Here is a 15,504-nt window from a genome sequence, read left to right as displayed (position 1 = left end):
TGGAGCGCGACGACCTAGCAACAGTGATCCATGCTACGGTCACCTCGAGGTTAGACTACTGCAATGCCCTCTACATGGGGCTGCCCTTGTCCCGAACTTGGAAATTGCAGCTGGTGCAGAATGCCGCGGCCCGGCTGTTACTGGGTCTTCCAAAATGGGGACACATTCGGCTGGGTCTTCGGACCCTGCACTGGCTTCCAGTGATATACCGAGTTTGGTGCAAGGTGCTGGTTATTACCTTTAAAGCCCTATATGGCCTGGGACCTGCCTACCTGAAGGACCGTCTCTCCCCACATGTTCCCCAGAGAGTACTGAGGTCAGGAACTCAAAATCTTCTCACTATCCCTGGGCCAAAAGAAGCCCGCTTAAAATCCACCAGAGATAGGGCTTTCTCTGTTATGGCCCCTACATGGTGGAATCAGCTGCCGGAGGAAGTGAGGGCCCTGCGGGACCTTGTTCAGTTCCACAGGGCCTGTAAGACGACCCTCTTCCAGCTAGCTTACACCTAGCTAAGATGAGAAACTCAATGTAGCTTGCCAGACTCCTGTTTTATATATATATTTTTGGAATGTTTACTGGTTTTTAAGGTTTTAACTGTTTTAAATGTTTAACTGTTTATATATTTAAATATTGTCTAATCTTATGTTTGACCAATTGTTGGAAGCCGCCCTGAGCCACTCGTGGGAAGGGCAGGATATAAATCTTAAATAAAAAATAAAATAAATAAATAATGTAAACACAAGTCTTATTTGAACAGGTTGTGGTGTCTGGCTAAAAGACACCACAACCTGTTCAACTGAGTTATGTTTACATTATTTTATGTCCCTGTTAAAAATATATTATGGAAGTACAAGATGGGTGGGGTCCGTAGTCATATCCTTGAACACAAATCTCACATTAAAAAATTTGTTTCTGAGGGCCCCCCCTCATTGAACATTTCCGAGAATGTTCTAGAAAAGTTCTAGAAAAGTTCCCTAGCTGTCTTCAGAATAAAGTAGATATGAATAAATGGTTGTTAACGCAGGAAATGCGTTGGATTTTTAAACTCAATTCCTTGATGCCTAATGAGTTAAATAACGATTCGGATCTGTCATGTTTTTTTTAATAAAATAAAATATTTTTCCAATTGCAATAGTATTGTATATCAGGAATGTCACTGTAGATTCTTTGTCTATGACTTTAAGAAAGACTGTAATGGATAACACCTGTTATTTATAAGTGCATAGCATAATGGTTTGTGATTTCATGCTGTTGCTTGTCTGCAGAATGGATGGAGCACTGGTCTCCTGTATGAATTATATAAATGTTTTTGAAGGTATGTATAATGATTTCTCACTTTTGTATGTAATTTTTGTATTTATAAGTTATGCTAGTGATTTTCAACATCTTATTTATGCAGCTCATAGAAGCCTCGTATGAAACAGGGCATTATGCGCATCCCTGTTGCGATCTTATGCCTTGCTGCTTCCAACTTTTACACTGACTGTGACTGAAAGAAGATTTGGAGCATTGGACTCTATTCACATGGCTCACCATACCACAGCCTGGATTTCCAGCTTTAAAGGATAAACATTTAATTACAAATAGATGGACTTTGCATTCGGGTGTGTTTTATATCTGCACATTGTATTGTGTTGTATTATCTTATAAGTGAATTTGTTATAAAATACTCAAATTTTCTATAATTGAGGCTGTTATGGCATGGATGCCTTAGTGCTTCTTACCTGCTCCAATTTCCACATTACTCTCTTTGGTTGCTATAATCCCCAGGTGGGGGCAGGGGATCCCCCGTTTGGAGGCCCTTCCCCTGCTTCAGGGTCATCAGAAAGTGGGGGGGGGGAGGGAAGTGTCTGCTGGGCACTCCATTATTCCCTATGGCAGGGGTGGCCAAACTTGCTTAATGTAAGAGCCACATAGAATAAATGTCAGATGTTTGAGAGCCGGAAGGAAGGAAGGAAGGAAGGAAGGAATAATAGAATCATACAGTTGGAAGGGATTTCTGGGGTCATCTAGTCCTATCCTCATGAAGGAAGGAAGGAAAATAGATGGGGGAGGGAGAGGGAGAGAGGAGGTGGAAAGAAAGTATCTTTAAATGCATTCTCCAAGCTGCCTGCTGGCTTGACTTGGAGAAGTGATTTAAATAGACAAATGTCTTCTCCAAGCCAACCGATGAGGCAGTGGGGGCTTCAAGAGCCACACATTATGTATGAAAAAGTCACATGTGGCTCGTGAACCACAGTTTGGCCACCCCTGCCCTATGGAGACCGATTCTCATAGGTTATAATGGAGAATTGATCCATGGGTATCTGGTGCTCTGGGGGGGCTGTTTTTTGAGGCACCAGATTTTCGGCATAGCATCCAATGCCTCTCCTTAAAACATCCACCAAGTTTCAAAACATTTGAACAAGGGGGTCCAATTCTGTGAGCCCCAAAAGAAGGTACCCCTATCCATTATTTCCAGTGGAGGGAAGGCATTTAAAAGGTGTGCAGTCCCTTTAAATGTGATGGCCAGAACTCCCTCTGAAGTTCAATGATGCTTGTCGCAACCTTGCTCCTGGCTCCACTCCCAAAGTCCCCAATTATTTCTTGAATTGAACTTGACAACCCTAGGTGAAACCAAAGAAAGCTTGAAGAATTAAATTCCCTCTTCCCTTTCTGAACAGCACCAATCTGCAGGCAACTTATTATTGAAAAGACTGACTGAAATCTGTGCTCTCTCTCTGTCATATCTGTTCAGCTGTCAGCAAAAGGTAGATAGTGAGGAGAAAGCTGAAGAGAGAGAGGCAAGGTATAGAGACAGGGAGCTTCCTCTTAGCTGTGGTTTAAAAACTTATTAGTATTATTATACCACTGAAATTAATGTATTAGAATAGGCCTTGACAAATTTTCTTTGGCTCTAGGAGCTTGCCCAAAAACCTAGGAGCCATATTCCTAAGAGTTTTGTATTTTAATGACTAGATGTTCCAGTTATTGCTAATACAAAATCTAATTCTTCACAGTTTCTTGTAACTTTATTAAAATTATGGCAAAAGTATTGTAGTTCTTAAATACAGGGGTTGTCTTTGTTGTCTTCATCCCAACAAAAGCTAACCCTAGCCTAAGTTTTCCCAATTTTTAAAATAATTCCTTTATTGCTTTTCAAAGCTCCAGTTTTAATTGAATATTTGAGCCACTATTGGAAGCAACTACTTAAGAATTGAATTCATCTTCCACTGCTAAATGGAACAAGATAAAAACATTACTAAAAATACTAGGTACCATGATAAAACTGCTAGACATCATGGCAACTGGCATTTGGAATCTGTCAAGCCCTGTATTAGAAATAATATGTATTCATTTTCACTTCTTAACAATAATTTAGTAATTGGTCCCACCTGTGAAGATGTGGCAAGCATATCCACTGCTGTCATGGCCCCATGCATCCTGGGAAAAAATTCAGGGTGTCATGCCAGTATGCTCACATCACTTCCTGTAAAAACTGGACGTGACATGGCAGATGCTCTAGCATTTTGGGGAAAAAACTGGGTTTTGCAAAATACTAGAACATCCGCTATGTCACTGTCAGTTTTTTACCAGAAGTGATGTAAGTGCACCAGTTCAATGCCAGTGCACAGGTAGGCAACAAGGCGGGAAGCTGTGACACTTCTCCCTGTAGCAGGAGGCCTGGCATCCTGCCAGTTCCATAGTCTTATCACTCTCACTATTATTGCGGCTGGCCACAGTTGCTCATTTCCACAGCCCCAGCAATGCTTGTTGAGAACTTGGAAGAAAGTTTTTGGCTCAGACTTGCTGAACTCTGCCAAAGTAGCAGGTCTGTTTAGTTTAAAAGCTGTCAGATTTTTAAATATGGCAACTTGAGCAGCATCTGATACTCCAGGGACATAAGTAACTAATATATGTGTAAATGCAATTTAATAAAATGGTTGAACGGTTACTGTCATTTCTAATATAAAAACTTTCCCAACCTTTTTCATGTTTCCCCCAAGTGCAGGATATGGTGGCTTGTTGACATGATTCCACTGTACTGGTACACGTATCATTTCATAGAGCTGGAAGATTACTAATGCATCACCAAGGTCACTGGATCAAAATGGAAGAAGAAAAAACATTTGTATTACAAAATTATGGCTACTGGTGTGAATCCTATCCCTATCGATCTGTCAACTGAGCAAAGTTTATTTTCTTATTTATTTAAATGTTTATAGCCCATTTTCTTTTTGGTCAAATTTGAAGCCTTCCTCCAACTCAAGTGGCTCTTCCATTGAAAAAAGAGTGACTAAAGAAGGCCATTTGGAGGATAGTTGGTTCCACTCCACTGAGAGCAACTGGTAGTGTATCACAGAAAACTCTATCTTTAAATTGTATACTGTTCTCATATTTACACCCAATACAACTGATTTAATATTCCTCCCACAGGAAAAAAAATAACTCTAAGGCATTGTTTTATCATGGATTCATACAAGATTGAAGTGTTTAGCTCTCTTTTTGAGACATTTTTGCCACCCTTCCATCTTTTAAAACTTGTTATGTTTTCCTGCAACCCTGGGAGGTCCCTCTGGTCTGCAAAAAAAGCCAGGCTTCTCTCTCAAGGGAGGCCCAACTTGGAGGAGAACACACCCTGCCTGGCTGCTCTCGCCTTCAAGGTGAATGCTGCCAGATGGGGCATCAGCACAGCTTCTCCAAGCATGACTCGGAGGAGAACACCTCCACAGTGTGCTCTCAGAGGTGCTCTGCCCCTCTGAAAGTACACTGTGCAAACCTGGCTTGGCCAGAGCCCGCCCACCCCTCCTTCCATGCCACCATTCTTGCTCTCCCTGTGGGCAGGGGTGTGGCGGCGGGGCAGGCATGGGTGGAGGGCACAGGGCAAATGCCAGCCTGGGATGCCCAAGGCCCTAGCACTGGGCCTTAGGCAGATGAAAGAGGTGGTGGTAAAAGAAGGCAGCCTCTAAGTGGCGGAGAGGCACCCAGGGCAGGCAAAAGAGGCGGCACATGGCAGCAATGTGCGCACTGCCATGTGGGGGGCAGGAGTCCTTGCCTGGGGCTTCCTTTTTCAAATATAGAAGTAAAACACCACAAAAGATGAGGAGTGAATTTTTAAATACAACATTTGGCTTGTAATTAGTTCTATTAAGAAATGTAAATACATATTTTAGTTTCTAATGTAACAATTCCATTTAACAATATATTTATATAACCATTATATTCAACAATTTTACATCAATATGTGCATGGTAAAGAATTGTGATAAATAATAACAAATAAATAATTATATTACAAGTATTAAGGAAATGAAAGTGTGTGATGATGATTTATGGTAGGAAGGCTTTGTTATATATAACACTGATAGTTCTGTCATTAAAAGCTAAAATAGTTTTCTGTCTTCTGCTCTTGAGTATCCTGCATAAAGTTGTCTGTATGCAAACCAAGAGTTTAAAAAAAAAAGGGGGGGACAACTATATTTTAATGATTGCCCTTGAGCTTTATTGATGCTCATTGCAAACTTAGTCAAATGTGAAACTGAAGCTTCTTAAATCGAAATTCTTTAGGAATTCTTGGAATAAATACATTCAAGCCTGCTGCATGGCCTGTAAACATCTACAGCATCATTGATGTGACCACACTGAATTCCTATAATGGTGTGTGATGCTTGGGAATGTTATGTAAATCTTTCAAGTTACATACAATATTGCCAGTGTTTTTTACAGCTATACATCCTTCTCAATAATTAATTATAGCACCATTCTCTGAGTCTAATATCTGTACGTTGAGGACTGGCCCTAAGGTATCATCTTGAACCCTATTGAATAAAATGGATATTTTCCTGTGGATGTCAATGAGTGAGGGCTACATCATCAAACCTTTAATGACTAAAGTTAATTACCTGTACAAATGGTTAATATAAGGGGTTACACCCAAAGAGTTCATCCAGTTTCGGAATGTCCTTTCTTCCTTACTTTCTCCTATTGCAAAAGGCACAGAATTAATTAGGATACACATTTTAACATTTATTAATGTAATTACTCTGAAAGACATTCTGTTTAATAAAAGTAATGAATTTTTTCCTGAGGAATAATCTCTTCTGACAAATTGTTAAAATCTGTCAAAATCTAGAGGGTTGCATACAAACAGTATAGTCACAAGGCAAAAAGCATGACTCCTTTTTCTACTGAAAACGGGGAGAAACCAAAGAACCAAACTGCTACACATACATCTTTTTGATATACCTGCACAGAGATATTGGTAGTGAGGACTGAAATAAATGCAAATAGTAAAATTAAGTAATCAGAATACTTATGACCATATACCAACTCTTGTTAAGAGAGAGTCAGTTTGGTGTAGTGGTTAAGTGTGTGGACTCTTATCTGGGAGAACCGGGTTTGATTCCCCACTCCTCCACTTGGACCTGCTGAAATGGCCTTGGGTCAGCCATAGCCTATCTCATGAGTTGTCCTTGAAAGGGCAGCTGCTGTGAGAGCCCTCTCAGCCCCACCCACCTCACAGGATGTCTGTTGTGGGGGGAGAAGACATAGGAAATTGTAAGCCTCTCTGATTCAGGGAGAAGGGCGGGGTATAAATCTGCAATTCTTCTTCTTCTTCTTCTTCTTAAAGGAAGTTAGGCTAGCCTTTTGGATGGGTTTACCTCTTTTTTTTCCTTACCATCAACTTGAGGCAGGTCTAGATGACAGAAAAGCTTGGGCAAGGGTCACACAGTGAGCTTCATGGCATCTGAATTCATTTCTCCATGATCCAACTCCACTACTTAATCCACTGTTATCACACTAGCTGTCTTATATACATTAATAGGCCATAAAGCTGCTCTGGGTCCCCATTAGGGAGAAAGGTGAGGTATAAATTAAGTAAATAAATATTGCCCACCCTATGTATATCTTGCATGTGTGTAAACACAAAAGCTGTACACTATTACCACCACTATATAGTAAAGCTGGTAGGAATGTGGCTTTTGTCCTTTTCACAAAACACTTCCCATTAGGTATGTGCAGCATTAGTGCACTGTTGCTTGAAATTCAACATTTCTTGGATTTTAGAATATTAGCTTAGTAAGAAACTAATCAACCAGTTTAGGATGAGAAACCACCTTTAATGGTGTGTCTGTCTATTTGAAGATATTAAGCCTATACCTGGACTGTTGAAAAAATGCAAGGTAAACAGAATACATGTTTAAATAAATGCCAAATACTTGGTTGTTATTTTAAAAACACCCTAGATGTGAGTTGATAGAAATCAAATTTTTAAACAATTCAGCTTAATTTTTATACTTGTAAATTTTTATCACATTTTAAAATTAAGAATGCAAAATGAGCCAAAAATATGCCATTTTTAATGGTGACGAATATTATTTTCAATGAGAATAATTGTTTAAAATTATTTATTTTACTCAATTTTTTGTTACACTGCAAAACTACATGTTGGTCAAATTTGGAGCAGAATATATAAATTAAATGCTAATTCTTTTGATCCATTTGAGATTATTCAAAAAATCTCTAACCAAAATGTGAATATTTCAAGTCAACCATCAGCTGATTCCAAGAAAACTTTCTACAGAAAGTATAGATGCTAAAGGAAATATGCAGCAACTTCACACTAATAATTTGAAACTGCATGCTGAACAATGCCAGAAAAATCCACTCTAGACAAAAAAGAATAATAACATGCAAACTGAAAAAATACACTCCTGAACAGAAAGAACTGAGGAACTAAAACTAACAGCACAATCCAGAGAGAGGGGGTGGAAAGTCTTTTGGAAGCAGACGAGCCACTACGTTGGCGCAGGAAGGGTATGCACCGACGTACGACTGGCGCCGCCACAGTGGAGGAGAATTACGTGGGCAGGGGGCTGCCCGAGCACCACTCCTCCTGAGGGCAGTGGCACCTGAGGGCTGTGCCCAAGCGCAGGCAGAAGTGAGATGGAGCGCAGCGTTCAGGTGGAGGAGGGGGTGGAGTTGGGGGCGTGGCCAGGCTTAGGCTGCTTCCTGAGAAGTTCGGTCCATGACACGCCCCCCCCGAGAGGCGCAACATCTTGCCAGCAAAACTAGCGGCGTGTCCCATAGGCACTCGTTGAAACCAAAAACAAAGGTCACCTTCACCGCTGCGGAAGCTCGCAAACCCCTTAGGGAGCGGCATGATTGCCTCACCAATCCCCTTGCGCCTCGGCCTGGCGAACCCCCTCCCCGGCGCCCAATCACACTCCCGCCTCCTAGAAATACTTCTGCTCTGCCTCGCATAACTCAGTTGTTAGGGACAGGTTTGCGTGGCGGGAAGTTCTGCCGGCGAGCTCCCAGCCATACAGACTTAGAGTGAGGGACAGGGCTGGACAGGAGAGGGGAGTGCCAGCCCTTAGCCTGCCCGGGTTGACAGCCTACTCGGCCCCACAGGGCTGTTGTGCACAGGCTGATGAAGTGGACAGAGTTCTGCAGCTGATGCACTCGCACTCTAAATTCTGTGGCCCCCGGGGGAGGTGTTCCGTGCACATGGCAGGGGGTGTCAGGGCAGCACAGGGGGTCTCTGGGTGGGGGGGTGTCTGCTGCTGGGCTGCTCACTCCCAGACACACATTCCAGCCGCTATCTATGACAGCGAACTCCTGCACTTGGTACTTCCTGCTTGTCTGCCTGCCATCGGCAGAGTCTCTGACAGCAGGAGGATGTGAGGGGATTGATGGCTTCTCTGTGGTCCCGTGTGGGCCTGTCTCGCCCCCATCCCCGCTTCGCCACCAAGCCAGGCTTCTCGTGCGCGCATGTCCAGCCTCACTCCTGTTCCCTCCCCGAATTGGTGGGATGTCTCTCCTTTGCCTTTGATGGTCTGCCCATCATTGGCTCCTTTCTCTGTTTGGGGGCGGGTTGGGGATGGCTATTAGCCTCTCTGGGGCTGCCTCTCCCCATCCCTGACTGTCATGAACCGCAGTGCATGCACCAGGACCGGCTGCCTCCGCCTCCCTTGCATGCCTATGCCAGCAGCGTTGCCATGGCGACCATCTCCCTCACGGCAAGCTACACCTCTCCAGCGTGCCGAAGTCCTCAGGAAGTCTACTAGCGGTGCAGCAGTTATGCCACGGCCAGCCGCCACTTATGTCTGGATTGGGCTGCCCCACACTGTATTTAATATTCCACTCTAAATAAAATTCTGTTGTGGCATAAGCATGCTTAAGCTTTTCAGATGGCTGAAAACTGGCCAGCTTTTCATGATGTACCCCTCTCACCTCATATTCTTTTTCATTGTTCAAAAGATACATTCTGGGAACAAAACAATGGGAAGCCAGGAGAAATTGGGCCAGAAAGTCACTTAGATGGCAGCATCTGTGGTATTTTTGTTTTCTAATCACTATACTAAGCAGCAATTTATTATGCAGACTGAATAAACAAATGGGGAAGGGAGTATCTAACCAATATACCAGTATAACTCACTCTCTCAGAAGTGTTGGATACAATTTTTATCATAGGCTTTTCTCCCTTTAGTGTGGAGCTAAATTATAGGCATTTCCTTTGTGTGCAAATGATTCCATATTCAGTCTTTCATGCTGGAGACCTTGGAGAGCTGTTGTTCATAAGAGCAGACAATACTGAACTAGCTAGTCCAAAGGTTTGACTTGGCATATGTCACCTTCACATGTTTATATATGTTCAAGAACATAATTTCAGCTATCAAAAACAACTAAGTTCTCTGTCCCTCACCATACACATTTTAAACATTAAATCATCCTATGGAAATTAGTTTCTATGATTGGAAAAGACACTATCTGATACTAAATAGTTCCACAACTGGTAGAACACACTGTGATCTCAAGATCAATTGGTCTTATTAAAAACCACAACATAGGAAAGAAGTAACAATCAAATCCTTCATGTCTTGGAGGTAGGCTTCCCAATCCCCCAGTCCCAGCAGGGGAACCCCCAGTTTTCCAGGCTCCATTCTGTCCACAGCCAGCTGGCCCACGAGGGGAAGCCCTGCCCCCCCAGCCACCTTGTGCCTTTAGATCTCCACAGGTTTAGAAGCCTGCAAACGCCTTGTATTTTAAAATGTGTGTGTGCCTTTAAATTTGAGCAGGATGTGAAAGCTGCATCAGGAGGAGCCAGCAGCAGGGCCATGTGTGTAAGAGAGAGTGGGTGAGAGTGCAGTTCCTCTGCTTGCTTTCATTTCAGATGTCTTTGTATAGGAACCAGAGCCAGTAAGTGTGTGTGAGAGACAAAGCAAGAGCACAGTCTCTGTGCTTGTTTTGGATTTGTTTCAGACATCTTTGTATAGGAACCTGTTAATGGGATGGAGGAAAACTCCTCTCTCTTTTCATTTTCCTCTGTTAGTCTGAAGAAGTTGGTTGGAGATACAGCAGTTCCTGTGTGAAAGGCCCCAGTGAGATCACAAAAGTGTGTGCTTACAAACCCTGTTTACTTTGGCTGCTCTGTTAGTGTGTGTTCACTTTCATTTACTGGAATTGAAGCTGTTGGGGGACAAGGAAATAAGGACTATTCAGGGAATTGCACTGTTTTTTTAATTTATTTGTTGTTGTTGTTCAGTCGCACAGTCGAGTCCAACACTTTGCAACCCCATGGACAAAGTCACGCCAGGCCCTCCCGTCTTCCACCATCCTCCGAAGTGTGCTCAAATTCGTGTTTGTTACATCAGTAATGCTGCCAGTCATCTCATCTTTTGCTGTCCCCTTCTTCTTTTGCCTTCTGTCTTTCCCAGCATCAGGATCTTCTCCAGTGAGTGCTCCCTTCTCATTTGGTGGCCAAAATATTAGAGCTTCAGCTTCAGCATCTGACTTTCCAGGGAACAGTCCCTTAGGACTGACTGACTGGATCTTCTTGCAGTCCAAGGGACTCTCAAGATTCTTCTCCAGCACCACAGCTCAAAAGCATCTGTTCTTCTGCGCTCGGCCTTCCTTATGGTCCAGCTCTCACAGCCATACATTACTACTGGGAATACCATCGCTTTGACTAAACGGACTTTTGTTGGCAGGTTGATGTCTCTACTTTTTATTATAGCTGTCCTCCCAAGGAGCAAACGTCTTTTAATTTCATGGCTACAGACACCATCTGCAGTGATCTTGGATCCCAGAAATATGAAGTCTGTCACTACTTCCATGTCTTCCTCATCTATTTGCCATGGTGTGATGGGGCCAGATGCCATGATGTTAGTTTTTTTTAATGTTGAGTTTCAAGCCTACTTTTGTGCTCTCCTCTTTCACCTAAAGACATTCTTTAGGTCCTCCTCACTTTCTGCCATTAGAGTGGTATAATCTGCATATCTGAGGTTGTTGATTTTTTCCCAGCAATCTTAATTCCAGCTTCTGCTTCATCCTGGCCAGCATTCCGCGTGATGTACTCTGCATATAAATTAAAAAAGGGTGACAATATACATCCTTGTTGAACTTCTTTTCCTATTCTAAACCAATCAGTTGTTCCATATCCTGTTCTGACCATTGCTTCTTGAGCCCTCTTGACCCAAAGGGTGATTAACATGTGGAATTCACTGCCACAGGAGGTGGTGGCGGCCAGAAGCATAGCCACCTTCAAGAGAGGTTTAGATAAAAAAAATATGGAACAGAGGTCCATCAGTGGCTATTAGCCACAGAGTGTGTGTGTTTGTGTGTGTGTGTGTGTGTATGAAATTTTGCCACTGTGTGACACAGAGTGTTGGACTGGATGGGCCATTGGCCTGATCTAACATGGCTTCTCTTATGTTCTTATACAGGTTTCTCAGGAGACATGTGAGGTGGTCTGGTACTCCCATCTCTTTAAGGACTTGCCACAGTTTGTTGTGATCCACACAATCAAAGACTTTAGCATAGTCAGTGAAATAGAAATAGATGTTTTTCTGATACTCCCGTGCTTTCTCCATAATCCATTGAATGTTGGCAATTTGATCTCTAGTTCCTCTACCTCTCCGAAACCCAGCTTGAACTTCTGGTAGTTCCCTATCTACATACTGCTGAAGCCTAGCTTGTAGGATTTTCAACATGACCTTGCTGGCATGTGAAATGAGTGCAATGGTGCAATAGTTTGAACATTCCTTGGCATTACCCTTCTTTGGGATTGGAATATAAACTGACCTTTTCCAATTCTGTGGCTACTGTTTTGTTTTCCGAATTTGTTGACATAATGTGTGCATCACTTTAACAGCATCATCTTTTAGGACTTTGAATAGCTCAGCTGGGATACCATAATCTCCGCTCGCTTTGTTGTTAGTAATGCTTTCTAAGGCCCATTTGACTTCATACTCCAGGTTGTCTGGTTCAAGGTCAGCGATTTCACTGTCATGGTTGTCAAGGACATTGAGATGCTTCTTGTATAAATTTTCTGTGTATTCTTGCCACCTCTTCCTGATCTCTTCTGCTTCTGTTAGGTCTCTACCGTTTTTGCCCTTTATCATGGCCATCTTTGCACGAAACGTTCCCTTGATTTCTCCAATTTTCTTGAAGAGATCTCTTGTCCTTCCCATTCTATTATTTTCCTCTATTGCTTTGCATTGTTCTTTCCAGAAGGCCTCCTTATCACTGTTCTCTGGAAATCTGCATTCAGTTGGGTGTATTTTTCCTTTTCACCTTTGCCTTTCGCTTTCCTTCTTTCCTCAGCTATTTGTAAAGCCTCATCAGACAGCCACTTTGCTTTCTTGCATTTCTTTTTCTTTGGGATGGTACTGTTTGCTGCCTTCTGTACAATGTCATGAACCTCCATCCATAGTTCTTCCAGCACTCTGTCTATCAACCCTAGTTCCTTAAACCTATTCTTCACCTCCACTGTATATTCATAAGGGATGTGATCAAGGTCAAACCTGAATGGCCTAATGGCTTCCCCAGTTTTCTTCAGTTTAAGCCTGAATTTTGCAATGAGTAGCTCATGATCTGAGCTGCAGTCAGCTCCAGGTCTTGTTTTTGCTGACTGTAAACAGCTTCTCCATCTTTGACTGCAGAGTATATAATCAATCTGATTTCTGTGTTTTATTTATTTTAGGGAATGGAAAAGTCTCCTGGATCCACCCCAAAGTCCCCAGGTATTTCCTGAGCTGGACTTGGCAACCCTACTTGGAGGTCACAACAAGTAGAAAGTTTGGACTACAAGAATTTAAATTGGTGTTGTTATACTGTAACTGTAAAAGTGTTCCCTTTTAAGAATACAAGCTATTCACAAGGGAGAAAAGGATGATCCATGGGACAAGATATTTCCTGTTGCTAGAAACTTACAGCAGTGAATTTCTGACTGAAAAACCTATGTATTCACAATCTGGATGGTCTTTCAGTTTACAATTCTGAGGTTCCATCAAAATTCCTAAAGAAACCAGTTATGTGCACAAGGCCATTAGCAGAAGTCAGGAGAGTGATTATACTTTACCCTTTCAATGAATATGAATACATTAAGTTATTAATATTTTTTCTTAGTTATAACGGCATATTAAATAAAGATAGCAATATATAGCTAATGCAGGGGGTCAATTAGGAGGGTAGTGCTTGTAGCAGTAATAGGGGGGGAAAGCTGAAGTCTCAGGAGAAACACGTTTACAGGCTAAAGAAAAATACTAAATACTGTACCTATGTTAGGAGGGGTCAAATCTGCATTCCATAAAGAAAAACAGGAAAATTATAAGTTGTCAGTTTATGACCTCTCATAACTACCAAGAAATGAATGTTCTCACCATTCATATAATAATATTTAAAAGAATGAATAAATGAATGAATGAAATTAATAAATAAAACAAATGAATAAAATAATGAAGCTTATGAAGCTAAATAAACTATCAATAGAACATTTTATTTTTATTCATACAGCTTATTAATGGACAAATTGTTTTCCAAGAGTACAAACTAAGAACTGAAACTGATGGGCAGTAGATGCAACAAATTAAAGGGAGGGAGGTTCCAATGGCTGTTGGCAATCATGGCTAAATTGAACCAGGCAATACAACTACTTTATTTTGCTCTGATGGGAGACCAGGAGAAAAGTTAGTAAGATAATTGAGACTTTAGTAACAATTAGAAGCCCCTCCAGGAATTCAGAAGAAGGGCTGTGACTTCTACTTTGCATGCAATAAGTCCAGGTTCAGTCCATAGCATCTCCAATTAAAATGATCGTGTATTAGATAATATGAAAATACTTCTATCTGAAACCTTACAGAGCTGCTTCTAGCTAGTCAGAGTAGGCAGCCTGGACCCTGATGAGGCAATTTCATGTGTTCAGTCCAAATCACTCATTTTAACCCTTTGCTTGACTTGAAATCCTAGCAAATGTTCTCCTACAAGAGATCACTTGCTAGCTTTTCCTGCTAAGTGCAAGTGAAAGAATCAGGATTCCTAGAGACGTTCCCACAGCACACACCCTTCAGCAACACCCAAAGTATGTGGTGGCTGGGGGAGTGGATCTCTTTTTAGTGCTGAGGGGAAGTAAGAAGGAATTAAGTGAAGCTTGTTTCACTTTTCTGTGTGCATACCTCTTTTCTATTTTTCCCCTTTTCCTTCTCTCCTCCCCTCCTCTATGAGGGCTCAACGGGAATTGTTCAGGGTCTATAACAGTTTTTGCAGCCTTGACCAGATTCAAGTCACACTGATTATTCAGTTCCTGGTGGGCAAACTGCAAGGAAAACAGAATGCTGGATTGGTTTGCCCTGTGGTCTGATCTAGAAGGGCTCTTCTTAAGCTTGTTTTTATGTACCTAACAGGTCAATTTATTTCTGTGTGAAAGTATCTTGGAAGAGCATACCTAAGGAACTGTAAATAGCCCAATATTACATGTGTATTATTCAGGACTTATCTATGGTGAGTCAACATTAAACCTTCCCATATTATAGTTTGAAGGAATTAAGTCAATTGTGTGACAAATTCAGCAGTTAAGTCCTGTTTGTACTTGTATGAATTAGATATTATCTAATATCACCAACAGTATTTGTTGAAAGATCTCACCTTCTAGCAAATTGACATCATAAGAAGTGCTTTCAGGTTTCTGCAGGGCAGGGTACGTGTTAAAGAGATTTGCAACAAAGGCCATGTTAAGCTTAGGGTTGCCTGCAACTACATCTGCTGGAGTTACAAACTGTTTGCAGCCCAGTTTCTCTGCTTGTTGAAGCATATATTCAGCCCTCTTCAGATCACTTTTTTCCTAAAAAGAACAAAAGTTTTTTAGAAGAAGATATTGGATTTATATCCCACCCTCCACTCTGAAGAATCTCAGAGCATCTCACAATCTCCTTTGCTTTTCTCCCCCACAACAGACACCCTGTGAGGTGGGTGGGGCTGAGAGGGCTCTCACAGCAGCTGCCCTTTCAAGGACAACCTCTGCCAGAGTTATGGCTGTCCCAAAGGCATGCTAGCAGGTGCAAGTGAAGGAGTAGGGAATCAAACCCGGTTCTCCCAGATAAGAGTCCGCACACTTAACCACTACACCAAACTTAAAGTTACACTTTCAAAAATATTTTGTATTAGTTTCCATCTCTGAATCTTTCTGTCATATATAAAATGCAGTTATAGATCAAGTTGCAAAGTGGAGGTTTAGAAACAAATT

The 15,504-nt window shown here is 41.9% G+C and overlaps 1 protein-coding gene across 1 annotated transcript in view; it reads right to left on the bottom strand.

Annotated features, from left to right (window-relative positions):
- PLS1 (plastin 1) overlaps nt 1–15,504 on the bottom strand; it is a 77,435-nt gene that overhangs the window by 14,356 nt on the left and 47,575 nt on the right. Inside the window, exons 10-12 of the mRNA XM_060242304.1 lie at nt 14,907–15,102; nt 5,882–5,960; nt 3,966–4,080 (exon numbers count right to left, since the gene is read on the bottom strand). Coding sequence (XP_060098287.1) covers nt 3,966–4,080; nt 5,882–5,960; nt 14,907–15,102 — 390 coding nt within the window. The remainder of the gene's footprint in view (nt 1–3,965; nt 4,081–5,881; nt 5,961–14,906; nt 15,103–15,504) is intronic.

Source organism: Heteronotia binoei, chromosome 6, assembly GCF_032191835.1.
Source record: "Heteronotia binoei isolate CCM8104 ecotype False Entrance Well chromosome 6, APGP_CSIRO_Hbin_v1, whole genome shotgun sequence".
Lineage (NCBI taxonomy): Eukaryota > Metazoa > Chordata > Lepidosauria > Squamata > Gekkonidae > Heteronotia > Heteronotia binoei.
This window is presented reverse-complemented; position numbering and strand designations above follow the sequence as displayed.